Consider the following 19,151-nt stretch of genomic DNA (forward strand, 5'->3'; position numbering starts at 1 on the left):
GGGCTCCACGCAAGATCTCAACCCGTGGGGTCAAAATGATCACAAGAACGGTGAGCAAAAATCCCAGAACCACACGGGGGGACCTAGTGAATGACCTGCAGAGAGCTGGGACCAAAGTAACAAAGCCTACCATCAGTAACACACTACGCCGCCAGGGACTCAAATCCTGCAGTGTCAGACGTGTCCCCCTGCTTAAGCCAGTACATGTCCAGGCCTGTCTGAAGTTTGCTAGAGAGCATTTGGATGATCCAGAAGAAGATTGGGAGAATGTCATATGGTCAGATGAAACCAAAATATAACTTTTGGTACAAACTGAACTCGTCGTGTTTGGAGGACAAAGAATGCTGAGTTGCATCCAAAGAACACCATACCTACTGTGAAGCATGGGGGTGGAAACATCATGCTTTGGGGCTGGTTTTCTGCAAAGGGACCAGGACGACTGATCCGTGTAAAGCACATATGTCAGAGTCAAGGCCCGCGGGCCACATCCGGCCCGCAAGAAGGTTTTTTACGGCCCCTGGGATGATCTTGATTTATTATTAGAACCGGCCCGCAGCAAGCCGGCAGCCCGCAGATCTTTTACACGCACCAATACTACATTTCCCACAATGCAAAGGTGACGCACCGAGCAGTAGGCTGCTTCATTTCAATATTTATTGGCACAGCAGTCGTCAGCATCACAGTAAAATTAACTTTCAGATACCCATCAAAAATGGCAAAACGGAAGGTGGATACTGAGAACCGGGGGTTTCAAACAAGGTGGGAGTCGGAGTATATGTTCACGAAGGTAGCTGGAAAACCTGTGTGTCTTCTGTGTGGAGAAAGTGTGGCGGTACTGAAAGAGTATAATCTGAGACGACATTATGAAACGAAACACGCGGACAAAAACAAGAATATGGACATGGAACAAAGGCTACAAAAGGCAGAGGAATTAAAACGAGGCCTCAAATCTCGACAGGCTCTGTTCAAAAAAGCCAAATCACAAGGCCAGGCTGCTGTCAAGGCCAGTTTTATTTTGGCAGAAGAGATCGCTAAATCAGCCCGGCCATTTACGGAGGGGGATTTCATCAAAAACTGCATGATTAAAGTTTGTGACGAAGTTTGCCCAGAAAAAGGCAACTCTTTTTAAATGTGAGTCTGAGCAGAAACACCATTGCCGAGAGAGTAGACCAGTTGTCCATCAATCTAAAAGAGCAGCTTGTGAAAAAGGGAAAAGATTTTATTGCATATTCCTTGGCTGTGGATGAGAGCACCGACATTTCTGACATTGCCCAGTTGTCAATTTTCATCCGCGGAGTGGACTCCAACCTAAAGCGTGACAGAGGAGTTTTTGGCTTTACGTCCTATGCATGGCACAACTACGGGGCATGATTTGTATGAAGAGGTGTCAAGATGTGTAAATGAGATGGAGCTGCCTTGGGAAAAACTCGTGGGTTTGACAACCGACGGAGCACCTGCGATGTGTGGACACAGGAGCGGACTGGTGGCGAAGATACGGGAAAAGATGCAAGAGGAAAACGCGACAGGTGAGCTGACAGCTTATCATTGTATCATACACCAGGAAGCGTTGTGCGGTAAAGCCTTGAAAATGGAGCATGTAATGAGCATCATCACGCGCACAGTTAACTTTATCAGAGCCAAAGGTTTGAATCACCGCCAGTTCAAGGCATTTCTGACGGAGTTAGAAACGGAGCATGGTGATTTGCCTTATCACACAGAGGTGCGATGGCTAAGCCAGGGAAAGGTGCTTCAAAGATGTTTCGAGCTTCGTGAGGAGATTTGTCTGTTCTTGGACAGCAAAGGGAAAGACACAACACAACTCCGAGACGAAATGTTTCTGTGTGAAATGGCTTTTCTGTGTGACATTACGAGTCATCTGAATGCAATAAACTTGCAGCTGCAGGGTCGGGATCGTGTCATCTCTGATATGTACAGTACAGTGAAGGCATTTAAAACCAAACTGACTCTGTGGGAGACGCAGATGCGGAAAGAAAATTTGAGCCACTTTCCCAGCTGCCAGACCATGAAAGAGAAGCTCTCTACCAGTGCGTTCCCGAGCACACAGTTGGCTGATAAAATAGGTATGCTTGCTGACTTTCGACGCCGATTTGCTGACTTTGAAGCACAAAAAGCAGGTTGGAACTGCTCGGTAACCCATTTGCTGTTGACGTGGAAAGCTCACCACCAAACCTCCAAATGGAGTTGATTGACCTCCAATGCAATGATGCACTGAGGGCAAAATATGCGGCAGTGGGTGCTGCGGAGTTCGCCCGTTTCCTCCCGGCACAATGCCCCAGCTGCGCATCCAGGCTGCTCAAACGTTGTCTATGTTTGGCAGCACATACCTGTGTGAACAACTGTTTTCTTTGATGAACCTGAACAAAACATCACACAGAAGTCGACTTACTGCTGAACACCTCCACTCAATTCTGAGGATTTCTTCAGCTCAGAGCCTTACCCCGAACATTGATGAACTTGTGGAAAAGATGGGACACCACCAAGTATCACCCTCAACCTCAAACAAGTGAACATTACTGTGCAATCACATATTTAGAGTTTTTACTCAGTTCAAGTTTAAAAGTTAAAATTTAATATTTGTTTTCACTGCATGTTACTTCTCCTTAAACAAAGTGTTGTTTTTGATTAATAGATTTTTGCACTTTATTTTTTTGTATTTCAATCCAATTATATTTTAAAAATATTTCAGTTGAGTGGATGATAGAAAATTGCTATTATTGTTTTTTCTTTGAAGTAAATTTAGCCCACTTTTGATAAAATAGAAAATATAGTCTACTGATGGTGCCTTGAATACCGGTTTCTTTCATTTAATGTTCATGTTATGGGGATATTTATATAAAGGAAATTTGTCTTTTGTGTCTGTTGAAAATTAAAGATTACTGACAGAGCCATAAGAAAATATTGCTTTATTTATCTGATCATATTGTAATATATTTGTTAGGTTTTCAGTAGGTTCAATTAGGTTCACTAGACTATATGCGTCATTTAAAAAATTTTCAATGAACATTCGAACAGTCCGGCCCTCGTCTTGTAGCTGATTTTTTTATTTGGCCCTCCGTCCATTTGACTTTGACACCCCTGGTGTAAAGGAAAGAATGAATGGGGCCATGCATCGTGAGATTTTGAGTGAAAACCTCCTTCCATCAGCAAGGGCATTGAAGATGAAACGTGGCTGGGTCTTTCAGCATGACCATGATCCCAAAAACACCGCCCGGGCAACGAAGGAGTGGCTTCGTAAGAAGCATTTCAAGGTCCTGGAGAGGCCTAGCCAGTCTCCAGATCTCAACCCCATAGAAAATCTTTGGAGGGAGTTGAAAGTCCGTGTTGCCCAGCAACAGCCCCAAAATATCACTGCTCTAGAGGAGATCAGCATGGAGGAATGGGCCAAAATACCAGCAATTGTGTGAAAACCTTGTGAAGACCTTGTGAAGAAAACGTTTGACCTCTGTCATTGCCAACAAAGGGTATATAACAAAGTATTGAGATAAACATTTGTTATTGACCAAATACTTATTTTTCACCATAATTTGCAAATAAATTCATTAAAAATCCTACAATGTGATTTTCTGGAATTTCTTTTCTCATTTTGTCTGTCATAGTTGAAGTGTACCTATGATGAAAATTACAGGCCTCTCTCATCTTTTTAAGTGGGAGAACTTGCACAATTGGTGGCTGACTAAATACTTTTTTGCCCCATTGTATGTATTTACACATTATGAATATGCATACTCATTCAAATATTGTACATGACAACCTAATTTTTCCTGTATTGATGACACTTTCATAACGAGGTACATAATATTTATGATGGAAGAAATGTGTAAGAGTATGGTTTTATATTCATAGCAAATGACTATTTTTAGTAATGGGGAAAAAATATCCAAATATTGTAAATGAGAAGTGATTTTTCTAGCAATTTTCCAAGGGAAAGTGTAACCAATGAATGTGATTCTTTATGTGGAGACCACTGTGAAAAAATAAAATGGGGACAGAAATAAAGAAACTGTCTTGGTAGTGTTCTTACTTTGGCTCCACTCCATATATTGAGAAAAAGCCCTTGCCTTCTATGGACAAAACTCCATTTATTAAGCCACTTACAGTCAAAGTAAATGAATGCTCTACACTGTGAGTTCATATAGTTTCATTGTGGTCAACAACAAAGAAGAAAACAACAGCTTTATAGAAGATATTTAAGTAGCACAATTCCTACATAGTTTTATTAACAAAAAGCAAGAAGACAGAAGCCCAACAAGAATCAAGAGCAAGCTTCAAATAATTGACAAGAGAGATCAGTCATTGTGTCAAATATTTATTATTTTAAAACGTTTATTGATTAAATTCATGAAGGGAACTGAATAGTACATCTCTTTCTCCAGTGTACAGCAAACCACAGCTGATAAGTGTGTTTCAACCATAGCACACAAGGCATGTCAATACATGCACAATTGTGTGTGCGAATGTGTGTATGTTCTGTATATTGAATATAAAACACACAACTATATTTATATACACATAATGAATAGAAATCATACAGTCTGGAATTTGATCCCATTTCTCCACTGCTTGGCTTGCATCACCCAGAGCTCAGGTTGTGGCACTGTCATGTTCCCCATCTCAATGGTTGTCTGGTTAAGGTCACATAGAGATTTCCCAAACCCACATCATGGCCAACTCAGCCTACACCAGTTACCCTCAAGCAGAGGGAGAGGTATTCAGGGCCCGATGTGTGTAGGAAAGTGTTACGGTCAAGGTTCTCATTGCTCCATCACTAATGCTCCCCCATAGCAGACGCTCAGGAAGGAAACAGTCTCTCACTGACATCCTGCCACTCACTCACAGTCAAGCAGAACACTGGATAGTAAGACTTCGGTTAAACAGGTAACCAGATAGTCACAAGTCCTAGATAGAAACATGACGAAACCACCAGGCATACACGTGTTAATAGTTCAGAACATTTTGCAAGCTCCTTGATAGCTTATGAATACTAAAATGCATGTCAGATACCTTATACATACCCCTTCAAACAGTGTTAAGTGCTGAACACACACACACACATAAGGCTAACCAGTCAGCTATGGATCAGGATCACTGCACCGACTACAATAAACCTCCCATTTCTTGTCAACACCATCCTCCCGGCACAAACCAAATGCACCCTGCATTGATAGATGTTATAATTAAAATGCACCACAAGTGGCGGAAGCTAAGGGGGTTGAATCCATAGCTGAGAGGTGCTGATATGAGGTGTTTGGTGCATGGGAGTAGAGGCCAGAGGCTGGAGTGTGGTTCCTGGGCTCTCTCCCTGAGGGCTACCTGGGCCCCTACAGACCCTAACCCCAAATTACTACACCCAGTGGGTCTCTATGGCAACAGTCCAATAAGGGGAGACACAGAGTTTCTAACTATTTCATTAACAACATATTGGCAGTATCATTGTTTTAAAAAAGTGGAAGATTTTTTTCTTCTTTTAAAAACAAACTTAGCGCACAATAAGACTGCAGTGAGTGGTGATGGCAGAGCATTGCGTCCCAGCCAGGGCCATGGGAGTGGTTCACTGCTCTGAAAACCTCTCTAGAAACCGGTCGTTGGCTAGAGATTAAGGGGAAAAGGAGAAAAAGCTTGGCAAAAAAAGAGAACCAAAGATAAGATAGAAGTCACCAGTTCTGTCCATTGGATTAGTTGCTAAAGGTTGCCTATCAATCATCATCCTCATGATATTTTCCCATCAAGTCCAAAAACAAACCAGAAGTTCATAATGGGTTGGGATGAGCCATACAGGTGTCTGAAAAGTCAAAATAAAAAATGTACGAAGGTTGTGAACCCCTTCCCCAGTAAAGATGTTTTACTTAGTCCCCCATTCCAACAACAGACCCCACCCCTCACCCCCAAAAAACAAAGAAAATCATCAAAAAAAAAGTGAGTCCTCCACTTCGGGTGCACAGTTTCACTTGACTCAATGTCCCGTGTGAAGTGGAATGAGAAGGACAAAATAGATACCGATGTAAGAATATATGCATATAGAAATCTGAGCATTATGGCCATCACTTGTCTGCTTGCAGATCCTTCAAGAAAGGAGGATCACTGTTAAATAGTGTCATCTGCTGAATTCCAAATAACACTTCTGACTTCTAATAAAATCTGTACATTTATTTTTTTTCTTCATGATTTTTGTCCAAAGGGGACTTTTTTCCCATTGTATATTTATTAAATCTATCTTGTCTTAATTTAGATGCTTGGAGTCCCATCCTGTGTGTGTTCTCTGGAGCAGACGCTGCTGGACTTTGTGAGTGGGTTTGAGTTCGCTAGCAGCACTTTTTCTTTCGTTTACTGTTCTTGGTGAGTTTGACCACGTCATTCTGTTGCTGCTGCTGCTGCTTGGCCTGCACCTCCTTCTTGGCTCTCAGCACTAGCTCTGTGATGCAGTTAAACATCTGTGGGGAAAACACAAAAACAACATGGTGAACGCCATCAACTACAGTTAAACATCTGTGGGGAAATCACAAAAACAACATGGTGAACGCCATCAACTACAGTTAAACATCTATGGGGAAATCACAAAAACAACATGGTGAACGCCATCAACTACAGTTAAACATCTATGGGGAAATCACAAAAACAACATGGTGAACGCCATCAACTACAGTTAAACATCTATGGGGAAATCACAAAACAACATGGTGAACGCCATCAACTACAGTTAAACATCTATGGGGAAATCACAAAACAACATGGTGAACGCCATCAACTACAGTTAAACATCTATGGGGAAATCACAAAAACAACATGGTGAACGCCATCAACTACAGTTAAACATCTATGGGGAAATCACAAAAACAACATGGTGAACGCCATCAACTACAGTTAAACATCTATGGGGAAATCACAAAACAAAATCATCAACTACAGTTAAACAATCTATGGGGAAATGGTGAACGCCATCAACTACAGTTAAACATCTATGGGGAAATCACAAAAACAACATGGTGAACGCCATCAACTACAGTTAAACATCTATGGGGAAATCACAAAAACAACATGGTGAACGCCATCAACTACAGTTAAACATCTATGGGGAAATCACAAAAACAACATGGTGAACGCCATCAACTACAGTTAAACATCTATGGGGAAATCACAAAAACAACATGGTGAACGCCATCAACTACAGTTAAACATCTGTGGGGAAAACACAAAAACAACATGGTGAACGCCATCAACTACAGTTAAACATCTGTGGGGAAATCACAAAAACAACATGGTGAACGCCATCAAACAGTTAAACATCTGGTGGGGAAATCACAAAAACAACATGGTGAACGCCATCAACTACAGTTAAACATCTGGGGAAAACACAAAAACAACATGGTGAACGCCATCAAAAGTTAAACATCTGTGGGGAAAAAAACAACATGGTGAACGCCATCAACTACAGTTAAACATCTGTGGGGAAATCACAAAAACAACATGGTGAACGCCATCAACTACAGTTAAACATCTATGGGGAAATCACAAAAACAACATGGTGAACGCCATCAACTACAGTTAAACATCTATGGGGAAATCACAAAAACAACATGGTGAACGCCATCAACTACAGTTAAACATCTGTGGGGAAAACACAAAAACAACATGGTGAACGCCATCAACTACAGTTAAACATCTATGGGGAAAACACAAAAACAACATGGTGAACGCCATCAACTACAGTTAAACATCTATGGGGAAATCACAAAAACAACACAATATGGTAAACAATCAACTACATTGTTTTGGATGAGAGATTGTTATATATTTCCTCCAATGAAGCAACAACCTCACCTTCAAGCCTGTGTTCCATGAACAATTCTACCCACTCAACTTTCCATTACTAATATTACAGGGTCCCTGGCCAATGACTTACCTCTTCCACATTGATGTTCTCTTTTGCACTCGTCTCAAAGAGGTTGATGCTCATCTGCTCTGCAAACTTCTGTGCGTCAGTTGTCTCCACCACCTTTGAGTTGGGATCGTCATTCTTGTTTCCCACTAAGGCAGAATAGGAATAGAAAGACCTTTTTAGCGTTCTGCTCAACTGGATGAAGGATCCGTTCAAATCTGTTGCATTTTTCCCAGATTCCTCAATTTCATTTCCCCCGGTTTGAGATTATTTTACGTTTTTCACTCTCAAAATTACACTTTTTTTAATAGATAAAACAAAATTGTATGTTCTGTGTTCATGTCGATGCAATAAGTGATAGACAAATATGTGCATCGCACACAGACAGGGGCATTCCTATTCTGTTGCTTCATTATTTTCATGTCTTATGAGAAATTTGTGCAAATTAATAAATGTTCTAATTAGTTAACAGCATTCAATAAAAGTTAAACTATTTTTTATATTGTTGAATTCCATTTTAATGTCTGGATTCCGCGATTCCGTCCACTGCAAGGATTTCATACGGCCTTAAGCAAGGGTCCCTGCTGCAAAAACACTGCACTGAGTAAAGGTATTTGAAACAGGTGGACTGGACTCACCTAATATTCGACACACGTCATCACAGTTCTGGTTGATTTCATGTAGCCATCGTTTCACATTGACAAAGGATTCGGCACTTGTGACATCATATACCACTATGACCCCATGTGTTCCTCTGTAGTATCTGGAGACAGAGACAGAAAGAGAGAGCAGTCAGCATGCTGACCTCAAGTCCAATAGGGGGAGCCTAACTTAGAGAACAGAGTCACACTATTACACAAACACACATTGGCGATTTCAATCAATCCCAACTGATGTTAACAAAGCAAAGAGTATGATTGAAGACAAATGAGCCCAGGACTGCACATGCTCACATTAAGATGCGATGCTTCTTTATGATCCAATAGACTTAGACCTTTTCCAATAAATGGCACAATATAGAACATTTATTTCCTTTTGTCATTCCTATAACAGCCAAAATTAACTGAAAGCGTATAACATATACACTGACTCCACATGCTGCTCAGAGTTCAATAATCCATATTAATTATAGTGTTCTTCCCGCCCTCCTGGACACCTACAGCACCCCTGATGTCACAGGAAGGCCAAAAAGATCACCCACCCGAGCCACTGCTTGTTCACCCCGCTACCATCCAGAAGGCAAGGTCAGTACAGGTGCATCAAAGCAGGGACCGAGAGACTGACAAACAGCTTCTATCTCAAGGCCATCAGACTGCTAAACAGCCATCACCAGCACATCAGAGGCGGCTGCCTATAGGCATAGATTAGGGATCACTGGCCACTTTTAGAAATGGATCACTAGCCACTTGAATAATGTCCTGTATCTAGCATTACTCATCCCATATGTATAAACTGTACTCCACACTATTCTATGGTATCTTAGTCACTTTAAAATTGTGTTTACATATTGCATCACCCATTTCATATATACTGTTGAAGTTGGTTAGAACATCTACTTTGTGCATGACAAGTCATTTCTCCAACAATTGTTTAATAAAGAAGGATTATTTCACTTGGTCACAATTCTAGTGGGTCAGAAGTTTACATGCACTATGTTGACTGTGCCTTTAAACAGCTTGGAAAATTCCAGAAAATGATGTCATGGCTTTAGAAGCTTCTGATAGGATAATTGACATAATTTGAGTCAATTGGAGGTGTACCTGTAAGGCCTACCTTCAAACTCTGTGCCTCTTTGCTTGACATCATGGGAAAATCAAAAGAAATCAGCAAAGACCTCAGAAAAAAAATTGCAGACCTCCACAAGTCTGGTTCATCTTTGGGAGCAATTTCCAAACGCCTGAAGGTACCATGTTCATCTGTACAAACAATAGTACGCAAGTATAAACACCATGGGACCACGCAGCCATCATACCGCTCAGGAAGGAGACGCTTTCTGTCTCCTAGAGATGAACGTACTTTGGTGCGAAAAGTGCAAATCAATCCCAGAACAGCAGCAAAGGACCTGGAGGAAACAGGTACAAAAGTATCTATATCCACAGTAAAACAAGTCCTAGATCAACATAACCTGAAAGGCAGCTCAGCAAGGAAGAAGCTACTGCTCCAAAACCGACAAAAAAAGCCAGACTACAGTTTGCAACTGCACATGGGGACAAAGATCATACTTTTTGTAGAAATGTCCTCTGGTCTGATAAAACAAAAATAGAACTGTTTGGCCATAATGACCTTTATTATGTTTGGAGGAAAAGGGTGAGGCTTGCAAGCCGAAGAACACCATCCCAACCGTGAAGCACGGGGGTGGCAGCATCATGTTGTGGGGGTGCTTTGCTGCAGGAGGGACTGGTGCACTTCACAAAATAGATGGCATCATGAGGAAAGAAAATTATGTGGAATAATTGAAGCAACATCTCAAGACATCAGTCAGGAAGTTAAAGCTTGGTCGCAAATGGGTCTTCCAAATGGACAATGACCCCAAGCATACTTCCAAAGTTGTGGCAAAATGGCTTAAGGACAACAAAGTATTGGAGTGGCCCTCACAAAGCCCTGACCTCAATCCTATAGAAAATTTGTGGGCAGAACTGAAAAAGAGTGTGCGAGCAAAAAGGCCTACAAACCTGACTGTTACACCAGCTCTGTCAGGAGGAATGGGCCAAAATGCACCCAACTTATTGTGGAAAGCTTGTGGAAGGCTACCCAAAACGTTTGACCCAAGTTAAGCCATTTAAAGGCAATGCTACCAAATACTAATTGAGTGTATGTAAACTTCTGACCTACTGGGAATGTGATGAAAGAAATAAAAGCTGAAATAAATCATTCTCTCTTCTATTATTCTGACATTTCACATTCTTAAAATAAAGTGGGGATCCTAACTGACATAAGACAGGGAATTTTTTATTAGAATTAAATGTCAGGAATTGTAAAAAACTGAGTTTAAATGTATTTGGCTAAGGTGTATGTAAACTTCCGACTTCCAACTGTACATGTGTGTGTATATATATATTCTTAATCCATTCCTTACTTAGATGTATGTGTATTTTGGGTATGTGTTGTGAAACTGAGATATTACTGCACTGTCAGAACTAGAAGCACAAGCATTTCGCTCCACCCGCAATAACATCTGCTAAACACGTATGTGACCAATAAAATGTCATTTGATTTTAGTTAATTAAGCAATTAACATCCCATCATGCTTAGAGTCATGTATAAAAATGCCCAGTTGCCCATTATTTTGGCTACCATGGCTAAAAGGTATCTCAGTGACTTTGAAAGAGGGGTCTCAAAGGAGCACAGGGGGTTTAAAGTGTGTGTGTGTGTCGTCTCACTCACCAGATCTCAACCCAATTGAACACTTATGGGAGATGCTGGAGTGGTGCCTGAAACAGCATCTTTCACCACCATAAGCAACAAAACACCAGATTAAGCCATTTCTTGTGGGAGAATGGCGTCACATCCCTCCAATAGAATTCCGGACATTTAAAATCTATGCCAAGACGCAATGAAGATGTTCTGGCGGGTCGTGTTGGCCCAGCGTCCAATTAAGACACTTTATGCTGGTGTTTCTTTTATTTTGGCAGTTACCTGTATATAGGCTATACAGAGCTGGAAGTAGAGGACAGCCACAGTATTCATGAACAAACAAAAAAAATGTCTGAATAAGTTTGAGTAGGACCCAAAATGAGGGTGCATCCCCAATCTGACTGCACCACACACACAATAAGCACAATAGGCCTTTCAAAGGGGCGGGTGGTGTGTGTGTTTGTGTGAGACATTGTAATGGCCTGACACACACAGCCCAGGAGTAAGGGGGCAGTCAGCGAGGGTGTTCTGCACAGATGAATGGAGAACCACAAACACACAGTGGGCGCTGGAGCCAGACTCCAGTCCCTCCCTCCCTCCCTCCCTCCCTCCCTCCCTCCCTCCCTCCCTCACACACACACACACACACACACACACACACACACACACACACACACACACACACACACACACACACACACACACACACACACACACACACACACACACCTGTCCATGAAGACAAACATATGGCAGCTACTGGACTGTGACTGACGGAAGAACATATGGCAAAATACACCCTGGGTGGGCTGACCATTTACCTAACGGAGGTGGGGTTTCCCACTCCAGCACGCAGGGCTCTGTGAGCCATCTCTATACTGAAATTCACATAGACCTAATGAGGCACCATGCCACTCTACTTCTCCACAATTAACAATCAGCGAAAACAACCCAGCAGTAGCAGTCTCCACCTCCCTCTTCACACAGCCAGGTTCCCTCAGCTCAGTAGAAAACACACACTGAATCCATACTGTAGACTTGTAGAGGTTTTCCCATAGGAAAACCAGCAGCTCTGTTTCTGAGGAGAAATTGACACATTTCCCAGGGGCTTGGGAAACATGCACAGGTTCAAATGCCTCTCTTTCTCAACACCTTTGTCAGTTCCTCACTGTCGTTATTGTAAATTGAGTGAATGTCCAAAACAGCAAGGTTTTTACTATCTCCACTCTGTCATAGTCGCAGGTCATCAAAGCCAAACAGTGTCAAAGTATTGTACCGTCCGGCAAAGTCCAAAAGGAGTGAATGTTTTTTTTATATGCTGTCCTATTCATGACAAACTGAGAACAGTGTGAGTCAGACGGTTGTTAGGTCACTCTCACTAGCTCAGACCTTTACCCTACCCTCCTGAGTGACGGCATTCTTGTTCAGGAATGCTAACTGCTCATTACTACACATGTTTCTCATGACAGAGAGGAGAAAGGCTGGGCACACTCTCTCAGCCACTCCAGTTTAGGAAGCACTCACTTGAGAGAAACTACCTGCCATAGTAAAAAATAAACAAAAAACAATATGAATTCAGAGAGGAATGTCTTCCAATTCGGTCATTGTTAGTTATTTGTGCCACAATTTTAAAAAGGCAATGACCCTATTCCATTTGGCAGGCTCTACACAAATAATTATCTGTCAAACATGGAGCCGAAATACACAACGGACAGAAAATGAGAAACTTGGACAATGAAGGCAAGCACAAGAAAATGTAAAAAAAAGGAAGAAAATAAATTGCATTGGCACTAATTTCTGCAATAGAAATAGAAACAAGGTGAAGCAACTCCATGGGGATGACACCCAAGTGAGAGAGCCATTGAGCTCCAACCTTTATCGTCCTATAATTCTGACTAAAAACCGCCTGTTACTAAAATGTGTAATTAAGGTCTGTGGGAAATTCCATCAGATTCTAAAAAGAACATGGAAATGATTCTAGTCTTTGAGAAGTACTTGCTCAAACTATCATAAAAGTTGGCCTCGTAAAAAAATACTGCAGCTCTCCATGTGTTTGTGTGTGCGTGTTAGTCATCCCTGCCTGTACTCACGTGGAGGTGATGGTGCGGAAGCGCTCCTGTCCTGCCGTATCCCAGATCTGCAGCTTCACCTTCTCCCCATTGATCTCAACTGTCCGGATCTTGAAGTCCACTCCAATCGTGGTGATGTAGCTACCTGCAAACAACAACAAAAACAACACGTTATTAGACCCAGTGTCTGATTTTGCAAGGCAAATACTCACTGTACGTAGTGTGGGTTGGACAGTTGTTCAAATACAACAGAACAAACAACTTATAACCTGATAGATTTACTCTTACCTGAAAATGTGTTGTCTGCAAACCGCAGGAGGAGACTGCTCTTCCCCACTCCTGAAATGAAGAGAAAATGACAGGTTGAGAGTCAGATTAAAAAGGCTTACAACTCAGTAGATTTGATATCTTACCACCCTTTAATTATGACATTTAGGCTACACAGAGGTTTTCATGAGTAAGCTAATTTGAAGGAAGATGTAGATTTATCTGACTTCGAGTTATGTTTTGTAAACATATGCTTGCCACCAGAGTCATCATATTTCCATAGCTCTGTTTTTCTCTGACCATGAAAGAGCCAGGAGGAATAACAGAGGACGATAACCGTTCAACCGTTCGCTGCCTGCACCCGCACGCCCGACTAGCATCACCACCCTGGATGGTTATGACCAAGAATATGTGGACATCTAGAAGTACCTAGGTGTCTGGCTAGACAGTAAACTCTCCTTCCAGACTCATATCAAACATCTCCAATCTAAAATCAAATCTAGAGTCGGCTTTCTATTCCGCAACAAAGCCTCCTTCACTCACGCCGCCAAACTTACCCTAGTAAAACTGACTATCCTACCGATCCTCGACTTTGGCGATGTCATCTACAAAATAGCTTCCAATACTCTACTCAGCAAACTGGATGCAGTTTATCACAGTGCCATCCGTTTTGTTACTAAAGCACCTTATACCACCAACCACTGCGACCTGTATGCTCTAGTCGGCTGGTCCTCGCTACATATTCGTCGCCAGACCCACTGGCTCCAGGTCATCTACAAGTCCATGTAAAGTAAAGCTCCGCCTTATCTCAGTTCACTGGTCACCATGGCAACAACCACCCGTAGCACGCGCTCCAGCAGGTGTATCTCATTGACCATCCCTAAAGCCAACACCTCATTTGGCCACCTTTCCTTCCAGTTCTCTGCTGCCTGTGACTGGAACGAATTGCAAAAATCGCTGAAGTTGGAGACTTTTATCTCCCTCACCAACTTTAAACATCTGCTATCTGAGCAGCTAACTGATCGCTGCTGCTGTACATAGTCCATCGGTAAATAGCCCACCCAATTGACCTACCTCATCCCCATACTGTTTTTATTTATTTACTTTGCTGCTCTTTTGCACACCAGTATCTCTACCTGTACATGACCATTTGATAATTTATCACTCCAGTGTTAATCTGCTAAATTGTAATTATTCGCCCACCTCCTCATGCCTTTTGCACACAATGTATATACGGTAGACTCTTTTTCTTTTTTCTACTGTGTTATTGACTTGTTTATTGTTTACTCCATGTGTAACTTTGTGTTGTTGTCTGTTCACACTGCTATGCTTTATCTTGGCCAGGTCGCAGTTGTAAATGAGAACTTGTTCTCAACTAGCCTACCTGGTTAAATAAAGGTGAAATAAAATTCAATTAAAAACCACCTAAAACTAGGCTGGTGTGTTTCTGACCTCTGTGGTATATCGTATAGATACACTATATATACACAAAAGTATGTGGACATCCCTTCAAATGAGTGACTTTTTCAGCCACACCCGTTGCTGACAGGTGTATAAAATCAAGCACACCGCCATGCAAACTCCATATACAAACATTGACAGTCGAATGGCTTTACTGAAGAGCTCAGTTACTTTCAAAGTGGCACCGTCATAGGATGCCACCTCCCCAACAAGTCAGTTCATCAAATTTCGGCCCTGCGAGAGCTGCCCTGGTCAACAGTGAATGCATATAACCGTAAACATCTAGGAGCTACAATGGCTCAGCCGCGAAGTGGTAGGCCACACAAGCTCACAGAACGGGACCGACGAGCACTAAAGCAGGTAGCGAATATTGTTTTATATTGTCTGTCCTCAGTGTGCAACACTCACTACCGAGTTCCAAACTGGCTCTGGAAGCAACGTCAGCACAATAAGTGCTCGTCGGGAGCTTCATGAAATGGATTTCCATGGCTGAGCAGCCGCACACAAGCCTAAGATCACTATGCGCAATACCAAGCATCGGCTGGAGTGGTGTAAAGCTCCCCGCCATTGGACTCTGGAGCAGTGGAAATGCGTTCTCTGGAGTGATGATTCACGCTTCACCATCTGGCAGTATGACGGAAGAATCTGAGTGTCAACTGTAAAGTTTGGTGGAGGAGAAATAATCGTGAGGGGCTGTTTTTCCATGATTCGGGCTAGGCCCCTTAGTTCCAGTGAAGGGAAATCTTAATGCTACAGCATACAATGACATACTAGACAATTCTGTGCTTCCAACTTTGTGGCAACAGTTTGGGGAAGGCCCTTTCCTGTTTCAGCATGACAATGCCCACGTGCACAAAGCGAGGTCCATACAGAAAAAGTTTGTCGAGATCGGTGTGGAAGAACTTGACTGGCCTGGTCAGAGCCCTGACCTCAACTCCACCAAACACCTTTGGGATGAATTGAACGCCGATGGCGAGCCAGACGTAATCACCCAACATCAGTGCTTGACCTCACTAATGCTCAAGGATGAATGGAAGTAATTCCCTGCAGCAATGTTCCAACATCTAGTGGAAAGCCTTCCCAGAAGAGTGAAGGCTGTTAGAGCAGCAAAGGGGGGGACCAACTCAATATTAATGCCCATGATATCTGAATGAGATGTTTGACAAGAAGGTGTCCACATACTTTTGGTCATGTAGTGTATATTAGCACAGTCAGTCAGCCAGGCCTTGACAGCATGCACTCAGACAAATACATGCCATCTAGTCCATGTTAAAAGACAGTGACAGCTGTACTCTGCATGACCTTTAGTAGGTTTAAGATCACAATAATATAGAGGTGATGGTTTGCAACAAATTATTCTGGTACAGTTCATAACATCCCATGTTGCAAATTACTTGGTACACCAATCAGATGACACTTTCAGTGAATTCACTAAGAGGCAAAGACAGGCAGCTAGCCAACTGTCAGATGAGGAGTTGGCCAAAATGTCAGAGCTTAACTGTGAGTCCAGGCAGAGGTACTACCAGCTCAGATCAGTTGCTAGCTAAAGGTAATGTGATCATGCCTAGCTGCGGTTGATTGGTCCTGAGTTAAAAGCCCATCAGAAAACAAATCCCTCTGATCATTCACTGAGTCTTGTTCACTTTCACCAGACAGCATTACTTGCAGCTACAAGAAACAGATAGTGTTCTTTCTGTGGGTAACAATACTTACATCTGTCAGGACACTAACAACCACATCACCATATTATTGCTACCTTTTAATCAGGCTCTGTCGTAAGCCAGTGAAATCCATCTTTGTTTTGAATGATGGACTGGACAGTCCAGTAGTCAGTCTTGTTAACAGTGAATGATATCAATGACTGGGTGAGTCAAGGGTAAACCTGTAGAATCTCTGGTACCTGGCAGGTCCATTACCCATCTCTGGTCTAACTGGTAAAACAGTTGTCAGTGATACCTGGAGGACAATTATCGGTCTGTGAAGGAGTACCTAGCTGTCATATAGGAACATGTGGTCAAGATATAGTCCCTGAATGTGTCTAGGATGATAAGCAAAAGCACAAGTTACAAAATACAGTATGTCATTCAAAATCATCAATACTGTATTTAAACTAGTTAACAAACGTGAGGCACAGTAACCTGGGTGACAGTTGGTTTCTGCTTTGTTGTTGTCATGCAAAACTTGACCTCTGTCAGTCCAAATAATAGTTTTCATTGACCAATTAACTGCAGAGGGACCATGAGGTGCAGAAAGGGACCCTTGATCTGAGCTCCTAAACCCTATACGTGTCAGATCGATCTCAGCAACAATTGCATGTGTAAGTGTGACAGGGGAGGGGACAGGACTTGCATTTGAGCATTGGTTTATATTTTAACAGCGGTGCTAATACTGGTACCAGACTGCAGCTGAGGGGACACAGGCCCCTGTGTGTCTGTGGTACTAAGGGGACTGCTTTCTTTCCCACTATTGTGATCAGCTAGCTGACAGGGTAGTGCCAGGACCGGGAGTGTCAATGGATCTTTCCCAACAAAGGAATTGTGATTGTGGAGTTGTCAATGTGGATTTATGTTTTCACCTGAATGCAACCATCTTTAAAAAAAATATATGAGTAGGAGGTAGAAAAACAACACGTGGTAGTATTGTTCTTAGCTAATATACCTCATATTCACTGGACTTCTGGCATTTAGTTGGATCATAATATTATGAATGTTTCATTACTACATCATTTGTCTACTAGGCCCTAACCAGGGAGCATCTAGAAATCATTAAAGCCAAGGTTATTGTAAACAACTCTGCACTTCACATTTTAATATGCAATTACAAACATAACTACTACTGAAAATATAGATATATTTTACTACTACACTGACAAGCAACCTAGCTAGTTGACACAGCAGGATAACGGTTGGTTAACAACTTCAATGGAGCCGCTAGCTACTGGGATAAAATAAAAACACTCGCCAGTAACTATGTAACGTTAGCTGACTAACGTTAGCTTACTAGCGAACTGTAGTGTAGCTATAACTAGTAATCTAATAGCACTTTGCTAGCTTTACGAAGTAATGTAAACATGTAGTTACAATGTACACACTTGGAACACCATTATACTTGGGCAGTCAAGTATCCCGCATAAATAACATTCTTAGAATGGATGGAATTCGTCCCAGTATAGACGCTAATACACTATCGTGCAGCGAGCAATATCCGGCCTGATCGGCTGACAGCCTGCGATACACAACCTCCGCCCTAGTCACCGCTCTTTCCCATTGCCCGAAAATATTGGATGTGGACTTTTAAAATGAAGACGTCAACTTAAAACGGAGTCCAAAATCACGTTATGAACCTCGACCTACATTTCGGGGACTCGTCGTGTAAAAACCTAGAAAGGCCCATTTCCCGTCACACATCCACGGTATTCGCTTACCACTGTCACCGATGATGAGCAGCTTGAAGAGGTAATCGTAGTCCCTGGCCATGCCGGTAGTTGGTGGGTCACCCCGCCTTTTGCTGTTACTTTCGGTCTTCCTCTCGACTTGCTGTCTGTAGCCTTGTCTTGTAATTCACCAACCCTACCCCGATATGAATGAGTGTGCCCAATTGCTAGCCCCCGAGCCGGCGGTGTCAGCAATCCTCTCCTTCTGCTGCAAATAGCCGGAAACTCCGCTTCCTTCTCTGGTAGTTACTGCACAGTGTTGTGCACCCAACCCTACGCGAACCATGCTCACTGCGCAGACGCACGACAAAGTGGGACCATTAATCCATTTGGGCCCATTGATTCTAGCCACCATGCAGGGAGCCGTTGAAAGTTTACACCTTTCCATTTGTTCGTAAATAATTCTACACCTTTGACCTAGACAGACTGCATTCGGAGCAACACAATTGCTAAAACGCACCACATCCAGTCTCATGTGTATCCAAGTCATAGGCAGCAGTTTTTCACTCTTAACTAAGGGATACTTCTCTGAATTTACAGAGGATATATGACTTACTAGCTACATTTCCAATTTGTGTAACTTGTGTTGTATACTGGTGAATGCAATTAGATAAATATAATGAGTGACGTTCACAATGTGGCAAAAAGTCTTGAGTTAATTCAGACTAATTCA

General features: G+C 42.3%; 1 protein-coding gene and 1 pseudogene across 1 annotated transcript; one reads left to right on the plus strand and one right to left on the minus strand.

Annotated features, from left to right (window-relative positions):
- Positions 1 to 259: 259 nt before the first annotated feature.
- Positions 260 to 4,015, plus strand: LOC135565290 (general transcription factor II-I repeat domain-containing protein 2-like; annotated as a pseudogene).
- Positions 4,016 to 4,311: 296 nt separating this feature from the next.
- LOC115111493 (ras-related protein Rab-35-like) lies at positions 4,312 to 18,754 on the minus strand. Its single transcript, XM_029637606.2, has 6 exons — positions 18,470 to 18,754; positions 13,606 to 13,656; positions 13,339 to 13,462; positions 8,533 to 8,657; positions 7,919 to 8,043; positions 4,312 to 6,449 (listed from the first exon to the last, which is right to left on the minus strand). The coding sequence occupies exons 1-6, from the start codon at positions 18,519 to 18,521 to the stop codon at positions 6,321 to 6,323; spliced, it is 606 nt and encodes a 201-aa protein (XP_029493466.1). The 5' UTR covers positions 18,522 to 18,754; the 3' UTR covers positions 4,312 to 6,320.
- Between the last annotated feature and the right edge of the window lie 397 nt (positions 18,755 to 19,151).

The sequence above is a fragment of the Oncorhynchus nerka genome, linkage group LG27 (assembly GCF_034236695.1).
Source record: "Oncorhynchus nerka isolate Pitt River linkage group LG27, Oner_Uvic_2.0, whole genome shotgun sequence".
Lineage (NCBI taxonomy): Eukaryota > Metazoa > Chordata > Actinopteri > Salmoniformes > Salmonidae > Oncorhynchus > Oncorhynchus nerka.